Source organism: Stenella coeruleoalba, assembly GCF_951394435.1.
Source record: "Stenella coeruleoalba genome assembly, chromosome: 1".
Classification (NCBI taxonomy): domain Eukaryota; kingdom Metazoa; phylum Chordata; class Mammalia; order Artiodactyla; family Delphinidae; genus Stenella; species Stenella coeruleoalba.
The window spans coordinates 188,633,151-188,657,705 of NC_137169.1; the positions used below are offsets into that span (position 1 = coordinate 188,633,151).

A 24,555-nucleotide genomic window follows, 5' to 3' on the forward strand; every position below is an offset into this window, starting at 1 on the left:
TTGTAAGAGTTATTTATATATTCTGAATACTATACCCTTATCAATATATGATATGGAAATATTTTTTCTATGGATTGTCTTTTCACTTTGTTGATAGTGTCCTTTATGCACAAAAGTTTTAAATTTTGAGGAAGTCCAATTTACCTGTTTTTTCTTTGATTGCTTGTGCTTTTTTGGTATCCTGGCTATTTTTGTACATTAATTTTTTCATATAAACTTTGGACCCAGATTATCTTGTTCTAAAACTTTTGTTGGCATTTGTCGAGGGATGGGTTGATTAATTTAGAGAGAGGGACTTTCCTGGTGGTCCACTGGTTAAGAATTCACCTTCTGATTCTGGGGACATGAGTTCAATCCCTGGTCAGGAAATTAAGATACTGTGTGCCGTGGGCAACTAAGCCCACACGCCGCAACTACTGAGCCCATGTGCCACAACAAAAGTTCCCGCATGCTGCAACGAATATCCCGCATGCCACAACTAAGACCTGACACAGCCAAATAAATAAATAAATAAAATAAAAATTTTAAAAAAATTTAGAGAGAATCGTGGTCTTCTTAAAAGGGAGATTTTTATCAAAGACCAGGATACACCTTTCCATTTACCCAAGTCCTTTCTGTCTTCTTCAGTAACACTTTAAAGTTTGTTTCACATAGATCTTACACTTTCTATCAAGTTTATTTCTTGGTATTAATCTTTTTTTATTATTGTAAATTAGTCTAATGTTTAGATGCTGACAACTAACAAGAGTGTTTGAAGTATTACGTGAGCTATAGTATTTTCTATGGTCCAAATTCAGGCCAAGTTCAGATCTGCAACCTCAGATCTACTCCAACACTTGGCATTATAGGTAAGGACGCTGAGGTCTAGAGATGCTGAGTGACTTACTCAAGGCTGCACAGCAGGTAGGTAGCAGAGATGGCACTATGGCCCAAGTATTCTGTCTCTCCATTTCGCCTGACTCTGAATCCAGAGCTCTGTCGTCTTACCAACCGCCATAAAACACACGAATCTAGGAAAGCGGCGAATGTTCTTACGTGCCCTGGGAACTTGTAGTTGCCTAGGGATTGACGTCACCAATCAAGATAGGAGTTAGATAAAAATTAGGAAGAAAGGAAAATAAAACAACGGTTAAGTGAGAAAAAAAGCAAAAATTCAGACAGACACACACTCGCCTACATGTGTGCACATACACCGCCGCCCCCCCCCCCCAAACCCTCAAACCTCTAGAGCTTCCTGCCTGTGAACCGAAAGGAGGAGTATGAGTTTCCTGGCCCTGCTGGCAGGTGCCTTCTCAAAGGCCCCATCGTCCTCCACTTCCTGAGGAGGCTGCAGCCAAAGAGACTGCTTTTCTCTTCTTCTTCCAGTCACGGCTGCCTCGGCCTCTGCCCCCAGGCACCATCCTGGGGAAGGACAAGATGAAGTGGATGGCGCTTGTTACGGTGGCCACCCTGCAGGCACACTTCCCAGTTACAGGTAAGGCCGGATGTATCGGATGTATCGATGGCAAGGAACTTTTTGGAACCCTTTGTGCGTGTGTGTCGGGGGTGGAGGGAGATAGCCGAGGGCTGGTGAGGCACCAGTGTCTCCTTTAAACCCTGCCCTCCCCAAATCAATGAGCAGCTGAGCGGGGAGGGTCCGGCTTGATGCAGGCATCTGCCTCATTAAGGCCAGGCTGGGCATCAGCTCAGAGCCAGCTGCTCGAAAACACACCTGTGCAAAGTATGGAGTTTTCCAGTGACAAAAAGAGAGAGAAAAGTCTGTGGTGGGGAAAGGATGAGGAGAAACTGAGGCAGGCCCCATGTGGACAAGAAGAGAGGGAGTATTTAACAGAAGCCGGGAGGGACCAGAAAATGTCAGCCAGGCCATGTTTCATGCTGAGGCACTTTTCTAGTCTTTATGTATTCTTCTTTCACCCCCTTGCTGGATCCGTCACTCAGCCCCTTTCCTTCTTCCTTCGCCAACAAAAAAGATTGCATTTGTTGTTGGTTAGAGAGGGTCATGGCTGTGGCCCTGGCTGACCTGAAACACCTTGATGGGCCAGAGACTGACTGGGTTAATGAAGGAGGGAAGTGGCCTTCTTCAGGGTCTGTGTCTAGGCTTAGCTCTGACTTGGCTGTCTCTGTACCCTACAGCCAAGGGCTGCCTGATGACACACCCATCCAGGCTCAGTGACTAACCCACCGCCTCTTGCCTCAGGCAGCTCTCTGTCTGAGGCCATAAAGCCAGAGATGCTGACAGAATGTAGGGGACAGATGAGAGGATGTGACTTGTTAAGTAGCCACCACGAGGAACAACCAACCAACAAGAGAACCTACTCCTCACTTCATTCCAGCCCTTAGAGTCCGGCTTTTCTAGAATCCTTTTACCCTTACCGTGTTTTCTAGCTCAGATAATAAGAAGAAGTGAAAAGAAGACAAAATGGACTGCCTCTGGGCATTGGCATCCTGGCATTTTTTCCAAAATATGGGACAAGCTGTATTTGAATCTAAAGAAACCAGGAGAGTGGTCACAAACCAATGTCATTCCTCCACTCGACAGCTCACCTCGGTGTGGGAGGGAGTTTGGCGACAAGGGTGGGAGGGCAGGAAAGGCCATTGGCACTTTTGTTCCTGCCAGGGAACGTGGCACAGCTGCCGCCTAGCACCTCGGGGGTTTCGAGGACTAAGAAATTGCAGGGTTTTCTGTAAGATCACAGCTCTCTTCTCAGAAAAGCCTTCTTGGGTATGAGTCACGCAGTGCCATAGGTAAGAGCACCAGGGCGAGCCCAGAGCAGCCCATCCTCGCGTGCAGGGCACAAGAGGACCCAAGATGCCAAAATGGCCTGTGAATTCAATGACTTCAGAGGGAACTGCTGACAGCAGTAGATTCAGACCTTGGGCTTCAGGTTCGGGGGACGGCACTTGGTAGATAATTCTACCATGTGAAGTTTCCTCAGGGGTCTATTTGTGTTGGGTCTTGGGGCCAAGGCTGGGGCAATGGAATTAGATGAGAAAATAAAAGCTGCTTGGGTGCTGGTGGCTGCCAGGAGTGGTAAACAAAACCCCACCCAGAAGACAAGATGGGGGCCATGCCCCATTTCCACAGAAAGAAAAGCCTTAGATTCATCTTTCAATGCCACTTGCTTTGCTGGTGTGGAGATGGAAATTTCAGCTAATTTTAGATAAGGTTCCTGGACAAAAGTTTTCCAAAGTGTCCTAGCCCTGTTGAGGGAAGGCTGGGGAGGCTTAGAGAGGCCTTTAACACCGAGGGCCATAAATGGCGCCCGTGTTGGCTGAGAAGACACACTCTGTGATTTCCTTTGGAAGAAAGGCTGCTGACTGACGGAATTCGAGTTGAGGTCTTCCCTCTTTTCTTGCTCAGTTAAGTTACTCATCCCCGAACCCTTTTAAAGCATCTTCTTTTTACTAAGACTTTTCCATTTGCACTTTCTTGCAAATGCCCAGATCATTAAGATCACGGCAAATAACGACCCAGTCTGTCTACCTGAGGAGGTCTCCCTGGGTGAGTCTGCCAAGACGGTCAGCCGAGGCTGGAAGAGATTAAGATGGCGTGTCTAATGGCATGGGCAGACTTCTGCCCGCAGAGCCCTCGACTCCTCAGTGCCTCTAACTCCCTGCCTCACAGTGGTCAGTGTGACCTTGGTCCTTCCTTTGTAAGGAAATGCAGCTTTGACACAAAGTCTCAGGAAATGCATGCTCCTAGGTGTCGTGGGAAGAGTCAGGCCAGTCACATTGCTGCCAATTTCCCAGCTGTGCAACCTTAGACAAGTTACTTAACCTCTCTGGGCCTCAGTTTTCTCACCTCTAAAGTAGGAATAACCTTCGTTGCAGAGCTGTGGAAATGAGAAGTAAATGTTATGTGCCTGATATGTACTAAACAATCAATACGTGAAAGTTGTATTAATTATTACATCCTGGCCTGTTTTCTTGTTCTCATTATCCAGGGACAGGAAATGGAAACCCATGTTTAGGATTCTTAATTTGCTCTCGATTGTGTTGTAAAGCAGCACTGGGCACTTCCTCCATCTGTTGAAATGCAGCTCATCCTTCTTTTGGTTTCTGAGCAAAGCTGTAACAGCTCAGGAACATAGCAGCGATCCCTCCCAGTGGTGGGCCCCATTGTGAACAAGCATCAGAACTTTGCTGGGTCATAGGATGAGCATTACAGCTACCATTTCTATTTTTTTGAGACACTTATTCTGTAAGGGATATTCCCCCAGAGTGAAAACATGACTGACAATACATATAAGTAGTTAGGGGGAGCAAATTAGAGCACAGCCCCCCTGGTCATCACTGGTCAAGGTGGCCATCCAGAATCTGCAGCCAAACGGCTGGTGTGGTGGATGCACAGTGACCAGGGTATTTAAGTGAGCACTCCTCGAAACCAGACCTTTGCTTAAACTGCTTGAAGCTGGGCTTGAGGGAAGCTTTTGTGTGATGCCAGGAAAAGTTTTTCGTCGATGGCGTTTCCACCAATGGTTTATTTTGACCTCTGGTCATCTGGCTCTGCTCATCCAGATGACCTACTTCATTTTCTACCTTGGTGGTTCTCAGATTTGCTGGCCTGTTTACACATCTGCTGCGGCAAAACGTGCCCCAGAAACGGTGCTGGGCAACTCTTGTTTAGGTGAATGACCACTGCTGAATTTATTTTAAAATTCTTTTTATTTTTGCCTTTGTCTTTAAAAAATTAGATTTAATTTTTTACTGGATATACACTTTTACTTTCAAGAATCCCTGGGCACTGTGTTTTGTTTTATTTTGAAGGATTCAGGCACCGTTAGGGAACTGTGTTGCTTTAGAGTTGTCCAAACACACACTCTGTAATCCTTTTTCTCCTGAGCCTTATTTACCTATGGGTCAGCTAACTGATTAAATAAATAGCAACGATAGTTCAAAATAAATTTCTTCTCTGCTTGGGCCAGGGCTAGTTCTTATTAACATTAAAGTGACGGTAGATTTAATCAATTTGAGCAAACATAAAGTCCATTTGGTTAAAAAATAATCAAACTAGTCATTTGATCTGTTAATTGAAACAAAACAGTCAGTTTAGTCACTGCACATACATAGCCATTCCTTCCAGTCTCAAACACAATCTATGTTTTCTGAGGGAAAAGACGCTTCAGTCTTGCTCAGGGTTGTGTCCCAGCACTTAGCATAGTGCCTGGAGCAGAGATCACGCGCAGTAAATATTTGTGGAGTGAATTGAAAGGTGGGTGAATGAAGGAAATCTAGACCTTTCCATGTGATTAAATTCACTTTAATGGTTTATGGAGGGGGGTTGTATATTGGAGTGGCATTATTTGGACCTTTCTTCTAGAGAACTTAGCATTAAACAAAGTACTTTAAAAAAACACAGAAACTAAGCTGGTGGAGGGGACAGGGCAGTTTGAGTAAACAGATGGATTCAAAATGATTTACAAGGACAGTTTCAGACAAAATCCTACCGTTGTTAAAATCTTCTGGTTGGACCGTATGAAATTTCCTATATTCATTTATTTGGGACCTACAAAAATGATAATTTCATATGATTCAACTAACACTATATCTTGAGAATTAGACAAAGAAAGATGCTCATTTTTCTGACGTGGCTTTAACACTAGGGAAAAGCAGAAAATAAAGAAGGCTACCACCGTTGGAGATTAACTAATGAATTAATAAACTAATGAAAGGCACCAAGGAGAAAAATAAGAGTTTGTGGATTATAGCATAAATCGCATTCAATTGCCCAACTGCTTCAAAATATAGAACGAAAAAAAAGAAAAGCAGGATATCTAATCATTATAGTCCAAATTGGTCTAAGTTACTAAGTAAATATCCCAACTAGCTATCATTTTTTTTCTCTCTCTTAATTTGAGGTATTTTACCCAAAATATCATAAAATTAGAGGAAGTTATAAATTTAAAAAATATTCCATTCCAGTATTTTTATAAGTGTTTAAATATCTTTATATAGTTGTTATTACAAAAACAATTTCAAGTGCTTTTTTTCCTTAATATTTTATTCTGAGCATCTTTTTTGATACTTAGCCTTCATGATTGTTTCTAATCGCTACGTAAATGTCCATAGTTTATGCATCGTATTTTCTTTACTATTTCCTTATTGTTGGACATTTGGGCTGTCTCTAATTTTTGTTATTATAGCTAATGCTGCAAGAAAATCTTTACATCTGTAGCTTTTAAAATTTCTTTTGAATTACTTCCTTGGGCTAATTTCTCCAGGGCTGACAATTAAAGTAATAGGTTAAAGTAAAGGAACATTTCACAGGATACTTTAGACTTCTGTTGAAGTCTAAACAGTTTTTCTGTCAAGGAAAGAGAGTTTTTTCCCTAACTCTCTGACCGTCTGCAAGTGTTTCTTGTCTTTTCTGGAGCAGGCGATAGGGTGGAGGGAGAGAGGAGACCGTGGAACCAGAAAGATCTGGATACAAGTCCTGATCTGTGGCCAGTTGCCTACCTTCGGAGCCCCCTTCTTCCTCTGTGAGATGGCGGTAACCATGTCTACCTCATGCAGAGCACGGTGGAGCGGAGATACTGCTCGGAAGTGCCTACACACCAGAGGTGCTCGAAAAGCAGTAGTCATTATCATGTGTGCCTCAGTTTCCCAACCTACAAAATAAAGGATATCATTTTCCCAGTGGAAGAAAGTGGAAACCCTGGTACTAACATGCTTTCTTTGTCTTCCCTTGTCACTAAATTGCAGTAAACTTGGGCAGAAATCTCTTTAGTTTTCGCATCTGTGAAATGAATTGCGTATGGTCTTGTAATTACCAAGTTTTCAAGAACGTTTAAGTTACCTAGCCTCCCACCCCACTGGTATTGGCTCGTAGAATTAGGAACCTAAACTTCATTCTTCCCTGAAGCTCCAAATAAACAATAAACTTAAAACTTAAAAAAAAAAATCCGGACTTCCCCCTTACCACAATATTTTTAACTCTCCAGTGGGAGCCTCTGTTGCGAAAAATCCAAGGACAGATTCTAACATTTTCTGCCTTGTCCCTTATGCTTGTGCGTCGGATGCAGATTTACGGCCACACAAGGACTTTGTTGGTGAGCACTGACTTGAAGAGAAAGCAAATTGAGGTCTGAAGCAGCTAAACTGCAGTGGTGGAAATGTTAGGAGCTTCCACTGTCCGCTTCGGTTGCCTGTTATGATTTGTGCTACTCAGCAACTAATTTGCAGGCTCAAGGGGAAAAAAATAAATAGAAAGCATTCAAACAAGGACAGGCAGGATCCTCGCTGGTCCAGACCACTGTTCTGTTCGTACAGTCGTCCCTTTATGTTTACAAAATGCTTTCCAGCACCTTCATTCATAACCATCCAATGGCAAGTAGCAGAAAAACTATTGATTTTAAGATTCTCTTTTTATAAACAAAGAAAATGAGGTTCAGAGGTTTGGTGACTCGCCTCAGAGTAGAACCAGGCTCCGAACACGGTTTCTCTGATCCCTTGTTCAAGGTATGTGCTCTCGAATGTTCTATGCAGCCTGTCTACCAGGCCTGCTGTCAATTTGCAGTATTATACATCAGAAGACTGAATTCTGAAGCAGATTTTTGAAGGTATTTCCCCTTAGTAAGCACGTATTATGATTTTCCTCTCAATTTCTGAAGAAATAATTGTTTGGATGCTGAATATTCTCATTTAAATATGTTTTTCTGCTGAGTATGAAGTATTTGGTTGTTAATATAGAATTGCATTTTTCTCTGGCCTATTATTACAGTTCTGAAATCATTTTCTCCCCAATTGGTAAAATCCATATTTTCTGTTTTGCTCTTAATAAAATATACCTATTTTGGAGCTTTTCTTGAGAGGGACCGGCCCCTTTCTGTGCGTGCAGGTACCGCCCCCCGTCCTCTCCCCCGCCAACCACGTTATGCATAGGTGGAACTCAAATGTGTAAATCAAAGTGTAAATTAAATCATATTTGAGAAGACTTGATCCTAAATAGTAGCCGTTAACCAATCTGTTTGGTAAGAATGTATCTTCATACAGGGTGTAAGGTTTTGTGGGATGAGGTTTTCTGAAAGAATAGCGCACTATTACACACAGATGCTGGGTTGAGATTTGTTTTTTTATATAAATCCTCAAGGAGTGGGAGAATTACCTTTAAATGACAAATATCTATAATCAATTCTTAATTTCTTTTTTGTTTTTCATAAATTTTATTTATTTATTTATTTATTTTGGGCTGCGTTGGGTCTTCGTTGCTGCACACGGGCTTTCTCTAGTTGTGGCACGCAGCAGCTCAGTAGTTGTGACTCGTGGGCTCTAGAGCACAGGCTCAGTAGTTGTGGCACACGGGCTTAGTTGCTCTGTAGCATGTGGGATCTTCCCGGACCAGGGCTCGAACCCGTGTCCCCTGCATTGGCAGGCGGATTCTTAGCCACTGCGCCACCAGGAAAGCCCTCAGTTCTTAATTTCTTACGTCAGATTTTAGCCTTGAGTCCACTTGCATCTGCCTGGGCTGAGCTCAGGGAGTGCAAACCCTTTTGCTGTTGACTGGAGCAAAGCAAACCAAGATAAGAAATCTGATGCTCAGGGCAGAAGCATTAAATTGCCAGATTGTGAATATCGGTGGCTCTTAGTGGGGCCGCTCCCCAAGCTGACTGGGAGGAGGGCTGGGAAAGGAGAAGTCTCTGAGAGGTTCTCCAGCTGTTTGCAGGGCTGCTGGGTTATAGGTGCATTGCCTTTGCCAAACCCTGGAGTTGGGGAAGATGGCTCAGAACACAAACCAACACGACTATTTAGGATTAAACAAATCACCACTTCTCTCTGTCGCTGTAGATACTAGAAAGTCAGCTTGTGTTCCTTCATTTCACCAGGTCCCCAGCATGAGATGTAGCACTGGCTCGAAGCCATCATGTGAATGTCGGCCCTGAGTTAGGCCTGCCTTTTCTTCATGCTGGCTGGGAGTGGCAGTGGAGGCTTGGAGGGAGGAGGTATTACAGGCAGAGTAGAAGAGACAGCCTGGGGGTGGGGCGGGGGCTTTTGATCTGAAGCTGTGGGAGACAGACTGGCCAGAGCAGCGTGCTCCCGGGAGAAGGCCGCTGAAGCGGGGCTGCAGCGTGAGACCAGCCTGTGCCCAGGCCCCGTCCCGTGGGTTATAGCTCGGGGCGGGTGTGGCATGCACATGTGCTGGTGTGTGTTTACCTGTGTGCTCTGCTGGGGGTACAGATGCCTGTGCCCCAGTGTGCGTGTGAAGGTGTATGTGAGGCTGTGTGTTTGTGCATGTGTTCCAGTGTGTCCCAGCGTGTGGGTGCATTGTGTGTGCGCCTGTTTGTATGCAGATGGACGTGTCTTGAGTCTGCAGGTAAGTCTTTCTGTGTGCACCAGTGAGTGGCTTTCTGTGTATAATGTGTGCATTTAAGAGGAGGATGGTGGCAGCAGGACAGCTCTGTAGAAGGAAGGGCAAACATTGCTTGAGCTTAGAACTGGCGAGCTGGGCAGGAGAATGGCAGGGCTGAGATTTCACTGAGCCCATTCCAGGCATTCTGTGCAGAAGGGAGTCAAGAAAACTTCTGTCCAAGCTAGAATCTCTAGGATCATGGAGAGGTGGGAGCAGCTTCTTCACAGATGCAGAGACGTCTCAGGTCTCCCAACTGCCCTCAGAACTCTGCCATCTCCCAAGTAAGCCTGCTGTCTTTCTTTCTTTCCACCTTCCTCCCAGTTCCCTCTACTTAGAATGCCTACCCTACTCCCACCCTGACCTGTGGAAACCCTGTCTTCCCCTTATAACGAAGTCCAGATACCTGGGGATCTCCCAGACCCACTGTTGACATTGTTACCGGCGTTGAGGTGACAAAGGAAGGTGGAAAATTGTTGTTCTCATAACTCAAGGTTAAAAACCCAACACAAATAGTTCCCTACGGTGAGCGCTTCTCAGAGTGGAGGCCCAGCACACTGTTTCAGGAACACGTACCCGTCAGCAGAAAATGTCACCAGCTCCCCCAATTCTCACCAGTTCCTCCCACAGTGGCCATCCTCTGAGTTTTGACTACAAGAGTCAAAATACATTTGATGCTTTTCTTTCTTCCTGCCCTCAGAATAGATAAGCAATTCAATAAGGTGGCTTGTGGTGACCTACTCTGGCTGTCGAGAGTTGGTATCGCCAGACTGATAGTTATTTTTAATATCTGGTTATTCAAACCATCTGAATGGCACATTTGCCCACAAGGACCACCTTGCTCCTCTGTTGGGAAAGAGAGTGTGGAACTGGAAGGAAAAGGGAGGAGGTGCCTGGCAGAAAATGGTGCAAATGGCACATTTTTAGGCCTTACAGACCTTTCTAAGGCGACGAGAATTTAATTCTGTGTCCTGTCTTTTCTTTGCAACACCCAGTTGAAAATATGAATTAAAAAAAAAAAGTTTGCTGCTTTAAAATACTTCTTGATCTGCCGTTCTTGCTAAAGTACTTAGAATTATACATATCTTTGCACCATGGCCACGATCCAAAGGAACCAGCACAACTGAGAAAACTGTTCATTGGTGGTCCGAGTGCTGAACATTTTGAGAAGTGGGGCACACTCACAGACTGTGTGGTGATGAGAGACCCCCAAACCAAACATCCCAGGGCCTTTGGTTTTGTGACCTACTCTTGTAGTCGCACGAGGTGGATGCGGCAAGGTGTGCTGGACCACACAAGGCTGATGTGTGTGTGGTGAAGCCAAAGAGAGCTCTTTCTAGAGAGGCTTCTGTAGAGTCCATCTAACAGTGAAGAAAATTGTTCTTGGTGGTATTAAAGAAGATACAGAAGAAGTTAATTCGAAAGACTACTTTGAAACGTATAGCAAGATTGAAATCATAGACGTTATGGAAGACAGGCAGAGTGGAAAAAAAGAGAAAATCTGCTTTTGTGATTTTTGGTGATCATGATACAGTTGATAAAAACTGTTGTTCAGAAACACCACACTCTCAATGGGCATAACTGTGAAGTGAAAAAGACCTTTTCTAAGCAAGAAGTGTGGTCTGTGGGATTGCAAAGAGGTGGATGTGGCAACTTTATGGGTCATGGAGGACACGCTGGCTGAAGAGGAGCCTGTAGTTGTGGAGGTAGGTGGTGGCAGCAGGATGACGGTGGATATCATGGATCTGGAGGTGATGGTGGCAACTATTGTGATGGTCCTGGTTATAGCCTTAGAGGAGGCTAACGTGGTGGTGGACCAGGATATGCAAACCAAGGTGGTAGAAATGCTAGTGGTGGCAGAGGATATGATGATTATAATGAAGGAGGACATTTTGGTGGTGGTAACTATGGTAGTGGAGGATACTATAATGATTTTGGAAATTATAGTGAGCAACAGTAATCAAATTATGGGCCCATGAAGGGGGGCAGTTTTGGTGGAAGAAGCTTGAGCAGTCCCTGTGTTGGTGGTTATGGATCTGGTAGTGGAGGGGTGGGCATGGAATCAGAAGGTTCTAAAAACTCAGCAGAAAAGCGTTGAAGTTCTCAGCAGGAGAGGGTGAGGAGTCGTCAGGAAAGCTGCAGGTTGCTGTGAGGCAGTCGTCCCAAGTGCATTAGAGGAACTGTAAAAATGTGCTAGAGAAGGAACAAGCATCTGTAGTCAGAAAAGTTATCGCAGCTTCAACAGGAAAACTTCTTGTTCAGGACTGTCATAGCCACAATTTGCAAAAAGTGTAGCTATTGATTACTGCAATGTAGTGTCAATTAGATGTACATTCCTGAGGTCTTTCATGTCTTGTAGATTTGTCTTTTTCATTTCCTTACATCAGGTATATTATCTTGTAAATTGTGATAGTGGTAGCAGGAATAAAAATTAAGGAATTTTTAACTTAAACAAAAATAAAACAAGTCATCTGGTAAACCACTTGGTTTATCAATGAGTAAATATTTACCAAGCACTTCTCTTGTGCCCCAAGGAGAACAAACAATTCTGTAGATGGTTGGCCCAACCAGTGCACTGATGAGGCCAGTGTCTTGGAGATGGATGTTGAGTGATTGAGAGCCCACAGGTAAAAGAAAGCTTCCCTAGTTCTGTAGGTCGTGTTCTCAGGTTTTATGAAAAAGTCTTAATTTCCCTACAGGCTTGCTTCTTTATGGTCTGGTCTAATTTTCATCGTTTTGTGAGCCTGTGCTAATTTCCATGCTGAGTTTAGTAGCAAAGGAGGCGTATATCAGGAGATACCAACCAAGACTATTTTGAACTAGGCTAGAGAGCTTCAGAAATTCCCCCCTTTGATTTCTTCAGATTAGAGAGAAATCTTTGTCTTTTCTCCCACTTCACTATCAATGCTTCAAAACCCAGACCTATATAAAATACACAAATGCTTTCTGGACAAAATGAATCTTGTCTGTTTTCTTTGGATTTCGGTGGGAACAATAAAGATTGAGCTACAAAAGGTTGGCAAAGAGGCTTATTATTTTTCTTTCTATTAAGTGTAGAGGCTTCAAAAGAACAGCTCAGAAAGTCAAATAATTGTATCCACCGCAGCTCACCCATCCATCTCCCTGCTGACCTGGCCTGTGAAATCCCCTTTAAAAACTTGGCCAGCTCTCACCTGCCCATTGCAAATGCTGTATTGTTAAATGTTCCCATCCATAATTCCACAAGGGAGGCCGCTATAAAGCAATTCCTTCCATTTCAACAGAGTATCTCGTCAGGAATAGCTCTCTGGGGTGAGGGGAAGGGTGCCTCTAATTTTCAAAGCTTTGTAATTTCATCTTGGGGAGGGAGGTACTTGGAAACCAAAAACGGATTGTGAATCAAGTTATAATCACAAACTCTTGCAATCCAAAATGGCCAGTGGGGAGGATGTGAAAGGGAAGGTTTGGAGAGCCGTTTTTTATATTCATGACAATTTCTTGATTTCTTTAGTTTGGAAAAAACACATCTGTTTGTTTCTAGCTGTGGCTGTAAACAGAAAGCCTCAGACTCAAAGCCGATCTAATTGCTGGTTGGTTTCAGACCATAGCTTCCTCAGAAAATTCCTGTCAGCCATTTTGAAGAGCACAAAATGGCTCCTCTGTGCCAAGGGATAAACACAGGATTTGGCTGCTACGGGATTTAAAAATTTGGGGTGGAATATTTTGCAGCAGCATTCAAGCCTGGAGTAATTTCAACTTAAAAAAGAAAGAAATCTAACCTCAAAACTGGCTAATCTTCTCAGATTCAGTGCAGAATGATCACCCAAGGAAGCAGGTATTGTGCCACTGGGTCCTCTCTAGGGAGTCCTCTGTATCGTCCTGGATGCTTTCCAGGTAGAGTTCCTTCAAACCCATGGTCTTTCTCCAAGTTTGACCCTATGACATTATCTTTCTGTTCCATCACCTTCATTCCTTTTCCCTGAAGGTTTTTAAAAAATCCTTTCCAAGGGAATATACACATCACATGTAATGGGGTTTTGAATTACGTAAATTCAAACTAATGCAATACAAAAACTTAATAAGGTCTCAATTTATGTGCACTATTTACCATAATGTGACTCTGATTTTGTATTTATTCCTGTGAGAAATTAACTTGAATTTTGCAGAATCATCAGGAATGCACCTCTCATGTAGTGTAACTACTTCGTAATCAGAAGGGGCCTGTGGTAATATTGTGATTAGCAGAGGTGGGCATGGGGGATGCTGTCAGTGAGTTGTACTTTCAGTGATAAGAACAGTAGACGGAGCCTCTTGGGAAAGATTTTCTGTGACCCAAAGATGTTCTGTGACCTTGCCCTGGTGTGACAGAATCACGGAATATATGAGCTGGAAAGGATAGATACCTTCAAGTTTTACTTCTGGATTTTACCAGGGAAGAAATGGTGGTCCAAGAGATCAATAAATCAGCCAACTGTCATGTAGCAGAGTCAGCTCTTGAACCCAGGACTTTTGATTCTCGCTCCAGCTATCGTTCCTCTGGGCCGCCAGGCCGCCCTGTTGTAAAGGAATGGTGTTTCCTGAGCTGGGCACTTGGGTCTCAGGTGTGTGGAACGAGGCCTCACATTGGAATGGCAACTGCAAGAGGGCTGCGGCTGGCTGGACCATGTTAGTTCATCCTAGCCATGAGGCCCTGACGGTGGCAGACTGGCCACTTCCATGAGCAGGGGGACAGCCTTCAACTATTTCAGGAGGTGCAAAAAAGCACTGGGTCATCCCTACCGTGAGGAAACCCTGGATAGGGACAGTTGATGCTGCAGGGGAGCCTCATTTGATCAAGGTCCCATTGTTTTTAAGTTTTTTGCCCATTAATGCCACAGGCCCTGACCTGCCCACCTACAAGACAACAGGCTGTCTGAGGGCCTTGGTTCACAGGACTACTCTCCTACAGCCTCTGGGAGAAAATAAAGTCAGCACTCCTCCCAGAATCCTGTCAGGAGCAAGGCAGACAGTGGACAGGCAAAAAGAAAGCTAAACACACACACACACACAGCCAGAGTGCCTTTTATTGGTATAAAATAAAAGTTAAATGAATGAACAAGTGACCCAAATTCCGTATATTATTAGTACATATAGGTTCAGAAAATGCCTTATGTATGTAAATTATGCCTCAACAAAACTGCTTTTTATAAAAGAAAATATCAGCCACATACAAGGGGACCTTCCCCTGCTAGATGAGGCCCTTGGAAAGTTTTGTGGAAGAGAATATTATAACAATGCTTAAAATATACTTAGGAGAGGGCTTCCCTGGTGGCGCAGTGGTTTAGAGTCCACCTGCCGATGCAGGGGACATGGGTTCATGCCCCAGTCCGGGAGGATCCCACATGCCGCAGAGTGGCTAGGCCCGTGAGCCATGGCCACTGAGCCTGTGCTCCGCAACGGAAGAGGCCACAACAGTGAGAGGCCCACGTACCACAAAAAAAAAAAAATATATATATCTATATATCTATATATATATATACACTTAGGAGAGTGTTATTGAATCATTTAATAATGCAAGTGTTCATTTTCTAATTTAGCTATTTTCATGAGTGTGAATTTTCACTTATTGGATTATCATAGCATAGACAGACACGTTTAATTTTCTTAAGGAGGGATGTGCCCAGATTTTCCTGACAGTTGTTCACCAATGGACCACCTCCCTGGGGTGAGCAGGATTGACCCCTTGGATTTGGAAGAATTTCCTTTTAAGAGCTTTCTGTGATGCGGCTCTACCTGGGTGTCTCACCTCTCTGCCTGGCACCCCATTCATGATTAAGAGAGACAGATAAATTACCTCTTTGGGGCTTCTGTGGTGGCAAAGTGGTTGAGAGCCCACCTGCTGATGCAGGGCACACAGGTTCGTGCCCCGGTCTGGGAGGATCCCACATGCCGCGGAGCGGCTGGGCCCGTGAGCCGTGGCCGCTGAGCCTGCGCGTCCGGAGCCTGTGCTCCGCAACGGGAGAGGCCACAACAGTGAGAGGCCCGTGTACCGCAAAAAAAAAAAAAAAAGAAAAATTACCTCTTTGTGCAGATAAATCAATGGCATCTTAAACATCTCTGCTGTGACTGCCCCGGGGCCATGGTGACCACAAGGACAGTGACCCACTGATCCAATGCCCGGGCAGCCAAACTCACCTCTATTCATGACAGGGCATCTGTTAGGTTAATCTAGCTGGAGAGAGAAGACTAAAACCAGTGAGAGAAAAATCAGGTAATCTTTCTATGAGTGAAGAGGGTATGTTTTTTTGTTTTTGTTTTTTTTGCGGTACGCAGGCCTCTCCTGTTGCGGAGCACATGCTCTGGACGCGCAGGCTCAGCGGCCATGGCTCACGGGCCCGGCCGCTCTGCAGCATGTGGGATCCTCCCGGACCGGGTCACGAACCCGTGTCCCCTGCATGGGGAGGCGGACTCTCAACCACTGTGCCACCAGGGAAGCCCAAGAGGGTATGTTTTAACGATACATTTCCTTGTCAGAAATATTATCAGAGGTAGAAATAAAATGCAAAACATAGCTGTGCCTTAATTCATCCTAAATGTATTTTCTGAGGAAGCACTATTACACGTCGGTGCTGCACTGTGATAAATCCCAGTTGCTGTGCTTGGAGACCTCACAGTTTCGAGGGCTGATAGATGTATCCGAATAGTCTGGTAAAGTGATATGAGCTGCAGTAACAGTTAACACTTGTTGAGAGGAGCTTGTTTTCTGTGTTGTTTACATGCGTTAGGTCAGCTAATTCTGTGGGACTTCTATTGGTGTCCTCATTATGCAGGTGGGGAGCTGAGGCCCAGGGGTGCAAAGCTAGCAGAGCTGGACTTTGGCCCCAGTCAACCTGGCCCCCACTGTGAACCACATTGCCTCTGGGTGCGGGATAAGAGCCTACGTTTGTCATAAACTTAGAGGGAGGAGTTGAGGTTTGTTTGCCACAAAAAGTTGGAAAAGGGCAGATCTGGTGTTAGGAACGGGATGTCCTACCTCAGGAAATCAGGAAACACTAGCTAGGGTTCTTAGTAGTCCCCTGCCCATCCCTGGAAACTCATTCCCCACCCTCAGGATGGTTCTGGGATGAGAGCCCGAGGGCACCTTCCACTCATGGCCCTTGGGACTGAGACACGTAGCCCACCCCCACCCCAGGCCCAGTACTGACTTGCCTCCCTGGGACCAGCTGCTCACATGAACCAACCTTCCTCATCTAAAGGAGCTGACTCCTAAAGGCCTTGTTCACTGAAGTTTATAACAAAGGGATTGTTTCCCAAACTGTGTTCTGCAAGATAGGAATGCTGTACCACAGAAAGAGGGGACAGGAGTATTGGAAACACTAGTCTGAGCGAACTTAAGGAAGGTTTTGTTTGTTGTTGTTTCACTGCAGGACTTGTCAGAACCTTCTCTCTGCAAATGTGCCTTACACATACATCCCCAGGAGGAAGAGAGGGAGATACAGCATGCAGTGCTGTGCTAATTGATTTGACCCCATTTGGCATTTATTTTTTCAGGGAACCCCTATTAAATGGCCTACAGAATACAGATCGAGACAAGCTCAATGGAGGACTATATTGAGTGGTTCAAAATGTGAGGGCTATCAGAAAGCTAGGCTGGAGGAGTAAAGGGATGCACTTTGGGGTCAAAGGATTTGAGAGGGTAGGACTTAATGCAAAGCAGAGGAGAGGAAGACACCCCAGGAAAGGGAAGTATCTATCAAAGGCATGACAGCAGCATGAGTGCAAATGCCCAGGTAAGGGCTTAGAAGCTCCGTCCCTTTTGAGCAGCTCTCGTGCCCTACTCACACCTCCATGGCAATCAGGACAGGCAAATGATCGGGGGGACATTTTGGGGCACTGATTGGCAGGATTGTTCCAATGAAAAGAGGGGCCAATGATACTTTACTCTTCTTACATAACCTATGTATTAAATTCTGCAACAGAAACTGCCAACAGCACAGGAAAGTTTAGCACGTCCTTTGTAGTGGGTGGTGCCTGTTCATACCGTATTGGCCTCCCCCTCAGCACCTGGCCTGCCTTCCAGCTGTTGCCATCTGCACCTCTTGGCCCGAGGCCTAGCTCTGGCCCTGGAGTCTGCTCCACCCTGTGCACCTACAGGCTGCCAGTGCAGGAGAATTAATGCCCTGCTGGAGCAGCCCTCAGCCAGTGACTGAATTCTGACCCCAAAGGCTTTGCCGTCACGTGTGGTAACTCTGCACTCCCTGTTCCATGTTGTGTCCTCGAATTTGCCAGCATGATGAAGCCCTGTTGTTAACAGGGGTAACTAGCCAATAAGGCTTCCTTTATTGAGTTCCTTCCTGTTCCTGCCAGACTCCCGCACGTATTTGCAATATCCATTTCCTAGGGCTGCTCTAACCAAGTACCACAAACTGGTTGGCTTAAAAAGCAGATATAGATTCTCTCACAGTTCTGGAGGGTAGAAGTCCAAAATCAGTGTGTTAGCGGGGTTGGTTCCTCCTGAGAGAGACTCTGTTCCATGCCTCTCCCCTAGCTTCTGGCTGTTTCCTGGCAATTTTTGGCACTCCTTGGCTTGTAGGTGCATCACCCTGATCTCTGTCTCCATCTCCACACGACCCAGTCTGTCTTTGTGTCCAAACATCCCCTTTTTATAAGGACACAGTCCTATGGGATTAGAGCCCACTCCAGTGACCTCATCTTAACTCGAGCATCTGCCAACACGTTATTTCCAAATAAGATCACATTCACAGGTACTGGGTAGGGGGAGGGGGGTTAGGACTTGAACAGTCTTTTGCAGGGCACAGTTCAGTCCATAACACCTACCAACGCTTCCTTGGAACATCTCCCAAATAAAGTACCTGTATTCCAATCTCTGTCTCAGGGTCTGCTTCTGGAAGAACCCAAACTAAGACACCCTTTTGAAAACAGTACCTCAGGGGTATAGAGAGATTGTGAAACTTCCCAAGCACCATGTAACAAGTCCCTTGCTGTAATTATGATTTGAGTCATCATTTTAATTTCTTACCTAAATACAAGAAGATACTTCTCAACCTCTCCTAAGACTATCTGGAAGAGTTGTTTCTATGATGGCTCGATTTATTTGTTTTGAACACTGATTGTCATTCTCCATGATGTGGCTCAATGAGGAAGGGAAAGAGACATGTTAAATGCACCGAGGTCTTTGCCATTAGGTATCTCTGAGGGAAAGACACTTCTAGCTCAAGGCATAGGTGTTCGTTTCCAGCCTGGTTGACTGTCAAGCTCCTGCTGAAGTGACTGGTGTAGATGCAGGCTGTGGGGTTGCTGAGCCAACTTGGTCCCCTCCCTCCCTCCGGAAGATGGAATAAACATGTCAGAGAGGAGGGTGCTTCCCATCTCAGGAGCACCGGGGTTGCCCTTTAGAAAAACATTGCCAGCACATTCTGCAATCTCGAAATGAATCTGAATGGTAATTCAAGAGGCAGGGCTTTTGAGACAGTTCTTCTACCTGCTCCAGACCCTCCTTTCCCAAGCTCCATCTCGACTCCACATAGCAGTGGTCTGGATGGCAGAGGGACCCTGACAGGAGGAAGGGCTAGGGTGGCAGCTGTGGCTGGCACCTCCTGCCTTCTCTGTGGTCTCCTTGGCTGGTGAAGGAAGAACAGATGAATTTGTGTTTCCAGGTAACAGCTGCCGGGGGCCCCAGCTGTGAGGCAGGGTGGTTCCAGTTCAGTTCTGAGTCAAGAAATGCTTCAAACATGTTCTTCTTGGCAAGAGTCACAAGGAATTGGCCATTTCTCTGTAGCTTTCTGCAGTCCATGAGCATTTGAGAAACTGGATGAGGGCCCTGACTGCAAGGAAAGGCCTTGTGAGTGTGTTTTAGTTAAGAATGAATTTTGACTCTAGCGAGACATGCTTGTTTACGAACACAGGTATGTAGACCAGGACTAGGGGTGACCTTGATTTTCTCTGCTGTTGCAAGAAGATTGTGTGTGTGTTGTGTGTGTGTGTGTGTGTGTGTGTGTGTGTGAGAGAGAGAGAGAGAGAGAGAGAGAGAGAGAGAGAGAGAGGGAATTAGGAGGTAGGAAAGGGACAAGAAAATGTATTAAAAGGATATTCAGGGCTTCCCTGGTGGTGCAGTGGTTGATAGTCCGCCTGCCGATGCAGGGGACACAGGTTTGTGCCCCGGTCCGGGAAGATCCCACACGCCACGGAGCGGCTGGGCCCGTGAGCCATGGCCACTGAGCCTGCGTGTCCGGAGCCTGTGCTCCACAACGGGAGAGGCCACAACAGTGAGAGGCCCGCATACCGCAAAAAAAAAAAAAAAAAGGATATTCATGGCAAAGAAAGTAATTTCTAGGATTCCTTTTCTCTTCTTGCTAGCAACCAGCACCTCAGGGATCTCTGGGCTGTGGGTGTGGGCGGTTGTGAGAGGAGAGTGTTGACTAGAAGCAGCACAGCTTTTATTCAACTGCTGGAAAATGGCCCCTCCTTTGTGAGAGACGGCCACTCAGTGAGGTTCACATAGTCAGCAAGGAGTCCTTCTTGCTCAGCTGATTTAGGAGAAAGGGACCACATCCTGAAGCAGAACAGTCTTCATTTATTTCAGATTCTTTCCCTTGTTGCCAACTTTCCATTTACCTTCAACTTCCATCTCTAACGATGTTTATCGCGTGCCTGCCTGCACCCGGTGTTTCCACATAGGGTCCCACCACACAGCCCATTCAGTCTTATGACAACCCCATGAGGTACTCGGCAGCAGTGCTCCATTTTATGGGTGAGAAAACCAAAGCTCTAAGAGACTAGTCTCAGGACTGTCGTTAGTGAGTGGTGCCGCCTAGGTTTGATGCCTGCCGTTCCCAGGGTCCTCACTGCGCTGAGCTCCACCATGAATACGACTGCAGGAAGAGGTACCATCAGAGGAGGGGGCTGTGGTGTGGGATGCTGAGACCAGGTCTGAATCTCTCTCTGGGCGATTAGGGCGCTCCTGACCACATGTCTCCCCATAGGCTTTAAGACAGACCTGCCTCAGGCTCTCTCCCTGGGGCACAGGGACAGCCACCAAGCCACCTGCAGCCTGTACCTCCTGCCAGCGCCATTTGCAGTTGCTCAGGGCCCACCCACTGACGGTTGGATGCAATTGATCCAGCAGGGGCTGGAAAAAAAAAAAAAAAGCATGGCGATGTTCCAACAAACTTTGTTTACAAGCAGGCAGCTGCCCAGATTTGGGTCGTAGGCCGTATTTTGCCACCCTTGGTTAAGAACAATAGGATCAGAAGTCAGTTGCTTGGGTCCAAATCTACCTCCACTACTTCGTATGCCTGGTTTTCCAGCTCTGCGTCTGAAAGGAGGCCCTGTCAGTAAGTGTCTGCCCATCTCGCCTGATCCCAGCCCATAGTACCAGGGAGACACCTGAGGTGCCCTCCTTAGGCAGCTGCCCAGCTGGAGTGTGTGGTTGGCTCCAGTGAGCAGATAGCACAGGTGTGCGCTTAAAACAAAAAATGGCCTACATTTGCTGGGGGAGTATCTTCAAGGTCGGTAACTCTCTCACTAAAGTGAAATGGAAACCCCAATGTGGTTCGGCTGGCCTGAGTGATAAATGCACTTGTTATTATTCTCTGATTCGCTCTGTTCATGGAGAGTTTAGTCACGGGAGTTTCTATTCTCAGGAACTCACAGCACATCACAACACACAGCTTAATTGTCCTCATAATAATTCTGCTCTGTATAACAAGCCTTTACAGGCAAGGGGTGGGGGGCAGTTATGAGAAATCATGTGTGTTAGAATTGCTACCCATGCTTCGAGATCATCAGATAAAAGTTAATTAATAACACACGTACGTGTACAGGCCACCTCTCTAATCTTAAATTCAGGTTATAATAAAAGGATGGCCTATTCTATTTTCAGCCTTCTTTAACTCTTGAAATTGTGTTGATTTTGAAAGTAAAAATCCAGCATCCTGTTAAGTTAAGGAAAGACAAAAACAGATGAGAATTATAGAGCAGTAAGAGTCTGGCTCAAAGTGGTAAGAATTATTGTAGGACAAGAAAGCATTGGGACTTCCGGTGGGACCAAAGTGAGGCGGCGGGGCAGGGGCTGGCACCTGTCGCAGCAACCATGGCATATACCGGCCGCACCGTGCCTCTCATCGTGACGAGTGTGTTCTGGGGCTTTGTTGGCTTCCTGGTGCCCTGGTTCATCCCTAAGGGCCCCAACCGGGGAGTTATCATCACCATGTTGATGACCTGTTCAGTTTGCTGCTGTCTCTTTTGGCTGATTGCAATTCTGGCCCAACTCAACCCTCTCTTTGGACCACAGTTGAAAAATGAAACCATATGGTACATCAAGCACCACTGGCCTTGAGGAAGAAGACCTGCTCTCCAGTACTCAGTCATTGAGATCACAAAGAAAACTCCTCTAGACGCAAAATCACCTCCATACCCAGACCACCTTCCTTGAGTCATCCACTTTGGCCGTCAGCTGCCTTAAACGTTCACACAACATTTGAATATTTATTCTACAAAGCAGTACTTTTTCCTCTCACCTGCTTTACACTTTGATGAATGATGTGCCTATTGAATCTAAACTGTGCTGCCTCTATAAAATGTTTATGTAATCTTCCGAGATAGAAAGTGCTGTTCTTCTGAGAAATAACATTACTCTCTCCTTGGGAACTGTGGATCTGAAGATGGCTCCTACCTGCTTACCACATGAGAATCAGCGACGTGTTTAAAAACTGTTACATGACAATAAGACTCCAGTGGGGCAGTCAGTAGGAGAACATGTCCAGACGGAAAATCTGTCCCACCAGAACTATACCAAAGTATATTTTCATGTTGAATTTCTTATTTCTGCCCTCTTTTGGAATAAATTATTTTTCTGCTTTCTATGGAGAAAAGAAAAAAAGAAAAGAAAGCATTGGGTGATGTCAAGATCTCATCATCAGGAAAATGGAAAGCTACATCGTAAACGTTGTCTGCCCAATCATCCTAAGCCTTCTCATTGTAAAGGATGTATTGTCTTCTCAGAAGCAGTAATCTCCTTTGGGACATGAGTAAAATAAGTTGAATTCAGTTTCCCTTTCATGATATAATGAGTATTTCTCCAGTGCAGCATAAGAAATAGAATATCACCCAGGAGAAACTTACATAGGCAGTGATAATGTGGAAAAATCTAATAAAGAAAACCCACATGCCCCATGGAGGAGAAGCCCTCTGTGTGTGTGATCGTCATCTTGTGAGTGCTTCGATCACACTTTATGGTTTTGCCAAGTGCTTTAATGTAAATTACTTCAATGAAAAATTCACATCCCTTTGAAATGTATAGGTTAGCCCCCTTTTATTGGTGGGGGCTCTCTTTAAGCTAAAGCTTAAAAAAGATAAGTGATTTGCTCAAGATTAGTTATATTTGTAGAGCTGGAAATTGAATTTCATTCTTCTGGGTCCAAATCCAAGTTCTTCTCCCAGAAAGTTAACGTGTGGACAGGTTGTAGGTATATCTGTGGCCTGGAGCAGTGGCATGCAGTGGGGTGAGCAACCTTATAGAAAAGAATACAGTCAAAACTAAAATTTGCATATGAGCTTCCATTATTACACACACTTTCATTTTCTATTTATTTTCCTCTTAGAGGTCAAAATTTCCATTCCTGATTTTAACCCAAAGAAGGGCTAAGTAAATTCCATGGGCCACTCTTGAAGAAGGCAAACTGGAAAAAATATACAATGCCAAATGACTAGCCCAACAGGGTGTGGACACCTTGGTCACCACTCATTCTTGTACAGTTTAACCCTAGTGACAATTTTGCAGGAACAAAATAGCTACTGTTTTTGATATTTGGTCTCCAGGTGTGTCAAATACCTTTTGATTGAGTGCCCAGAGCAGGGCTTTTCAACCTCTGCACTATGGCATATAGGGCTGGATAATTCTTTGCTGTGGGAGGCAGTCCTGTGCATTGTAGCACATTTAGCCGCATTCCTGCCCTCCGCCCACTAGATGCCCATGGCACCTCCAAGTTGTGATAACCCCAAAGGTCTGCAGATGTTGCCAAAATCCTAGGGGGCAAAATCTGCCCCCGGTTGAGAATCGGTGGATTCAAGTCATCATTTTTGTGGGTTAATCACTCATTGATGGGTTAGGCCCTGATGGACCATCTAGTCTGACTTCATTTTGGTCATTAAGTTGACCAGCACAGGAGGCTAGCAATAGATCCATTGCTAATCACTTTCTCCAACAGGGCTGTCCTGTGAGAATGGCTTTTTGACAGCTCTTCCCAAGGGCAACAGCTATAAATCATGGAAAGCAGCCACTTGACATTGGGTATCCACAGTTGGCAAATGCCTCCTTCTGTCTTCCATTTGCATTTCCATCCAGACTGTGGGACTGAGGGAGGTCAGTTTCAGCAGGAAGTGGAAAGTGCATAGGTTTAGGAGGCAACCAGACCTAAATTGAAATTCTGGCTTTATCACTACCTAGCTAGGCGACCCTGGGCAAGTGACTAAACCTCCCTGAAACTGTCTGCTCCTTTATAAAATCAAAATAACTCTACCTACCTTAAAGAATTTGGGAATTAAAGGGCTCAGATGGAGCTAGGCACATAGTAGCACTGTAATAAATATTTTCTATTACTATAAATTAAAAAGGAATGAATGTCTGAACAGATACAGTTAGAAATGTCAAATGGAGTGTCTGCCAGTGGCCAGGTCTGTCTGAGCTAATCTCAAGTGTTTTCTGATGATCTCTGAAGCATGTGCCCATCTCGAGCTCCCTCAAGGCCCTCTCCACCTGTTCCCTCTCCAATGTCCCCGTTCCTCTGACTCTTGAGGGACCTGAGTGTTCCAGAACAAAGAGTCAGAAAGGTGTGGATTCATGTAGAAATATGTCAAAGCATTGTTGGTTTTAGCAGCTGATCTGTTCTGGGGTGTGAAAAACAACCAAAGTCACTAAGCCACAGAGGGATTGAAATGTGAACAGATGGGCAGATGGGAAGGCAGCTCTTCACCTGAGCAGCACGGAAGTTGCGGCCCTGGCCGGGGCTGGAGGAGAGGCTGGAGGACAGGAAGGGTGGCAGAGAGCTGCCATGGCCAGGATCCCAAGGCCAAGCTGCTAGCACCCATCACACATCTGCAGCAGGGTCTATACTAGGCACCAAGGAGAAAGGGCCAGACCCTCAATAGGATATTTGGTCAGGACAGCCCTGGGTAAAACGACAAAGGAGACTTTTTTAGTACCATCTCTCTTCCCCTCTGCATCACGGAATTTA

At 45.4% G+C, this 24,555-nt stretch overlaps 2 protein-coding genes across 2 annotated transcripts in view; both read left to right on the top strand.

Annotated features, from left to right (window-relative positions):
- The first annotated feature begins 1,252 nt into the window (after positions 1 to 1,252).
- CD247 (CD247 molecule) overlaps positions 1,253 to 24,555 on the top strand; it is a 78,062-nt gene continuing 54,759 nt past the window's right edge. The window contains exon 1 of the mRNA XM_079920582.1: positions 1,253 to 1,474. Within this exon, the coding sequence (XP_079776708.1) occupies positions 1,417 to 1,474 (58 nt within the window). The 5' untranslated portion in view covers positions 1,253 to 1,416. The remainder of the gene's footprint in view (positions 1,475 to 24,555) is intronic.
- Positions 21,414 to 21,659, top strand: LOC307192266 (V-type proton ATPase subunit e 1-like; the record flags this gene model as incomplete). Its single annotated transcript, XM_079933013.1, has 1 exon — positions 21,414 to 21,659. The coding sequence occupies one exon, from the start codon at positions 21,414 to 21,416 to the stop codon at positions 21,657 to 21,659; it is 246 nt and encodes an 81-aa protein (XP_079789139.1).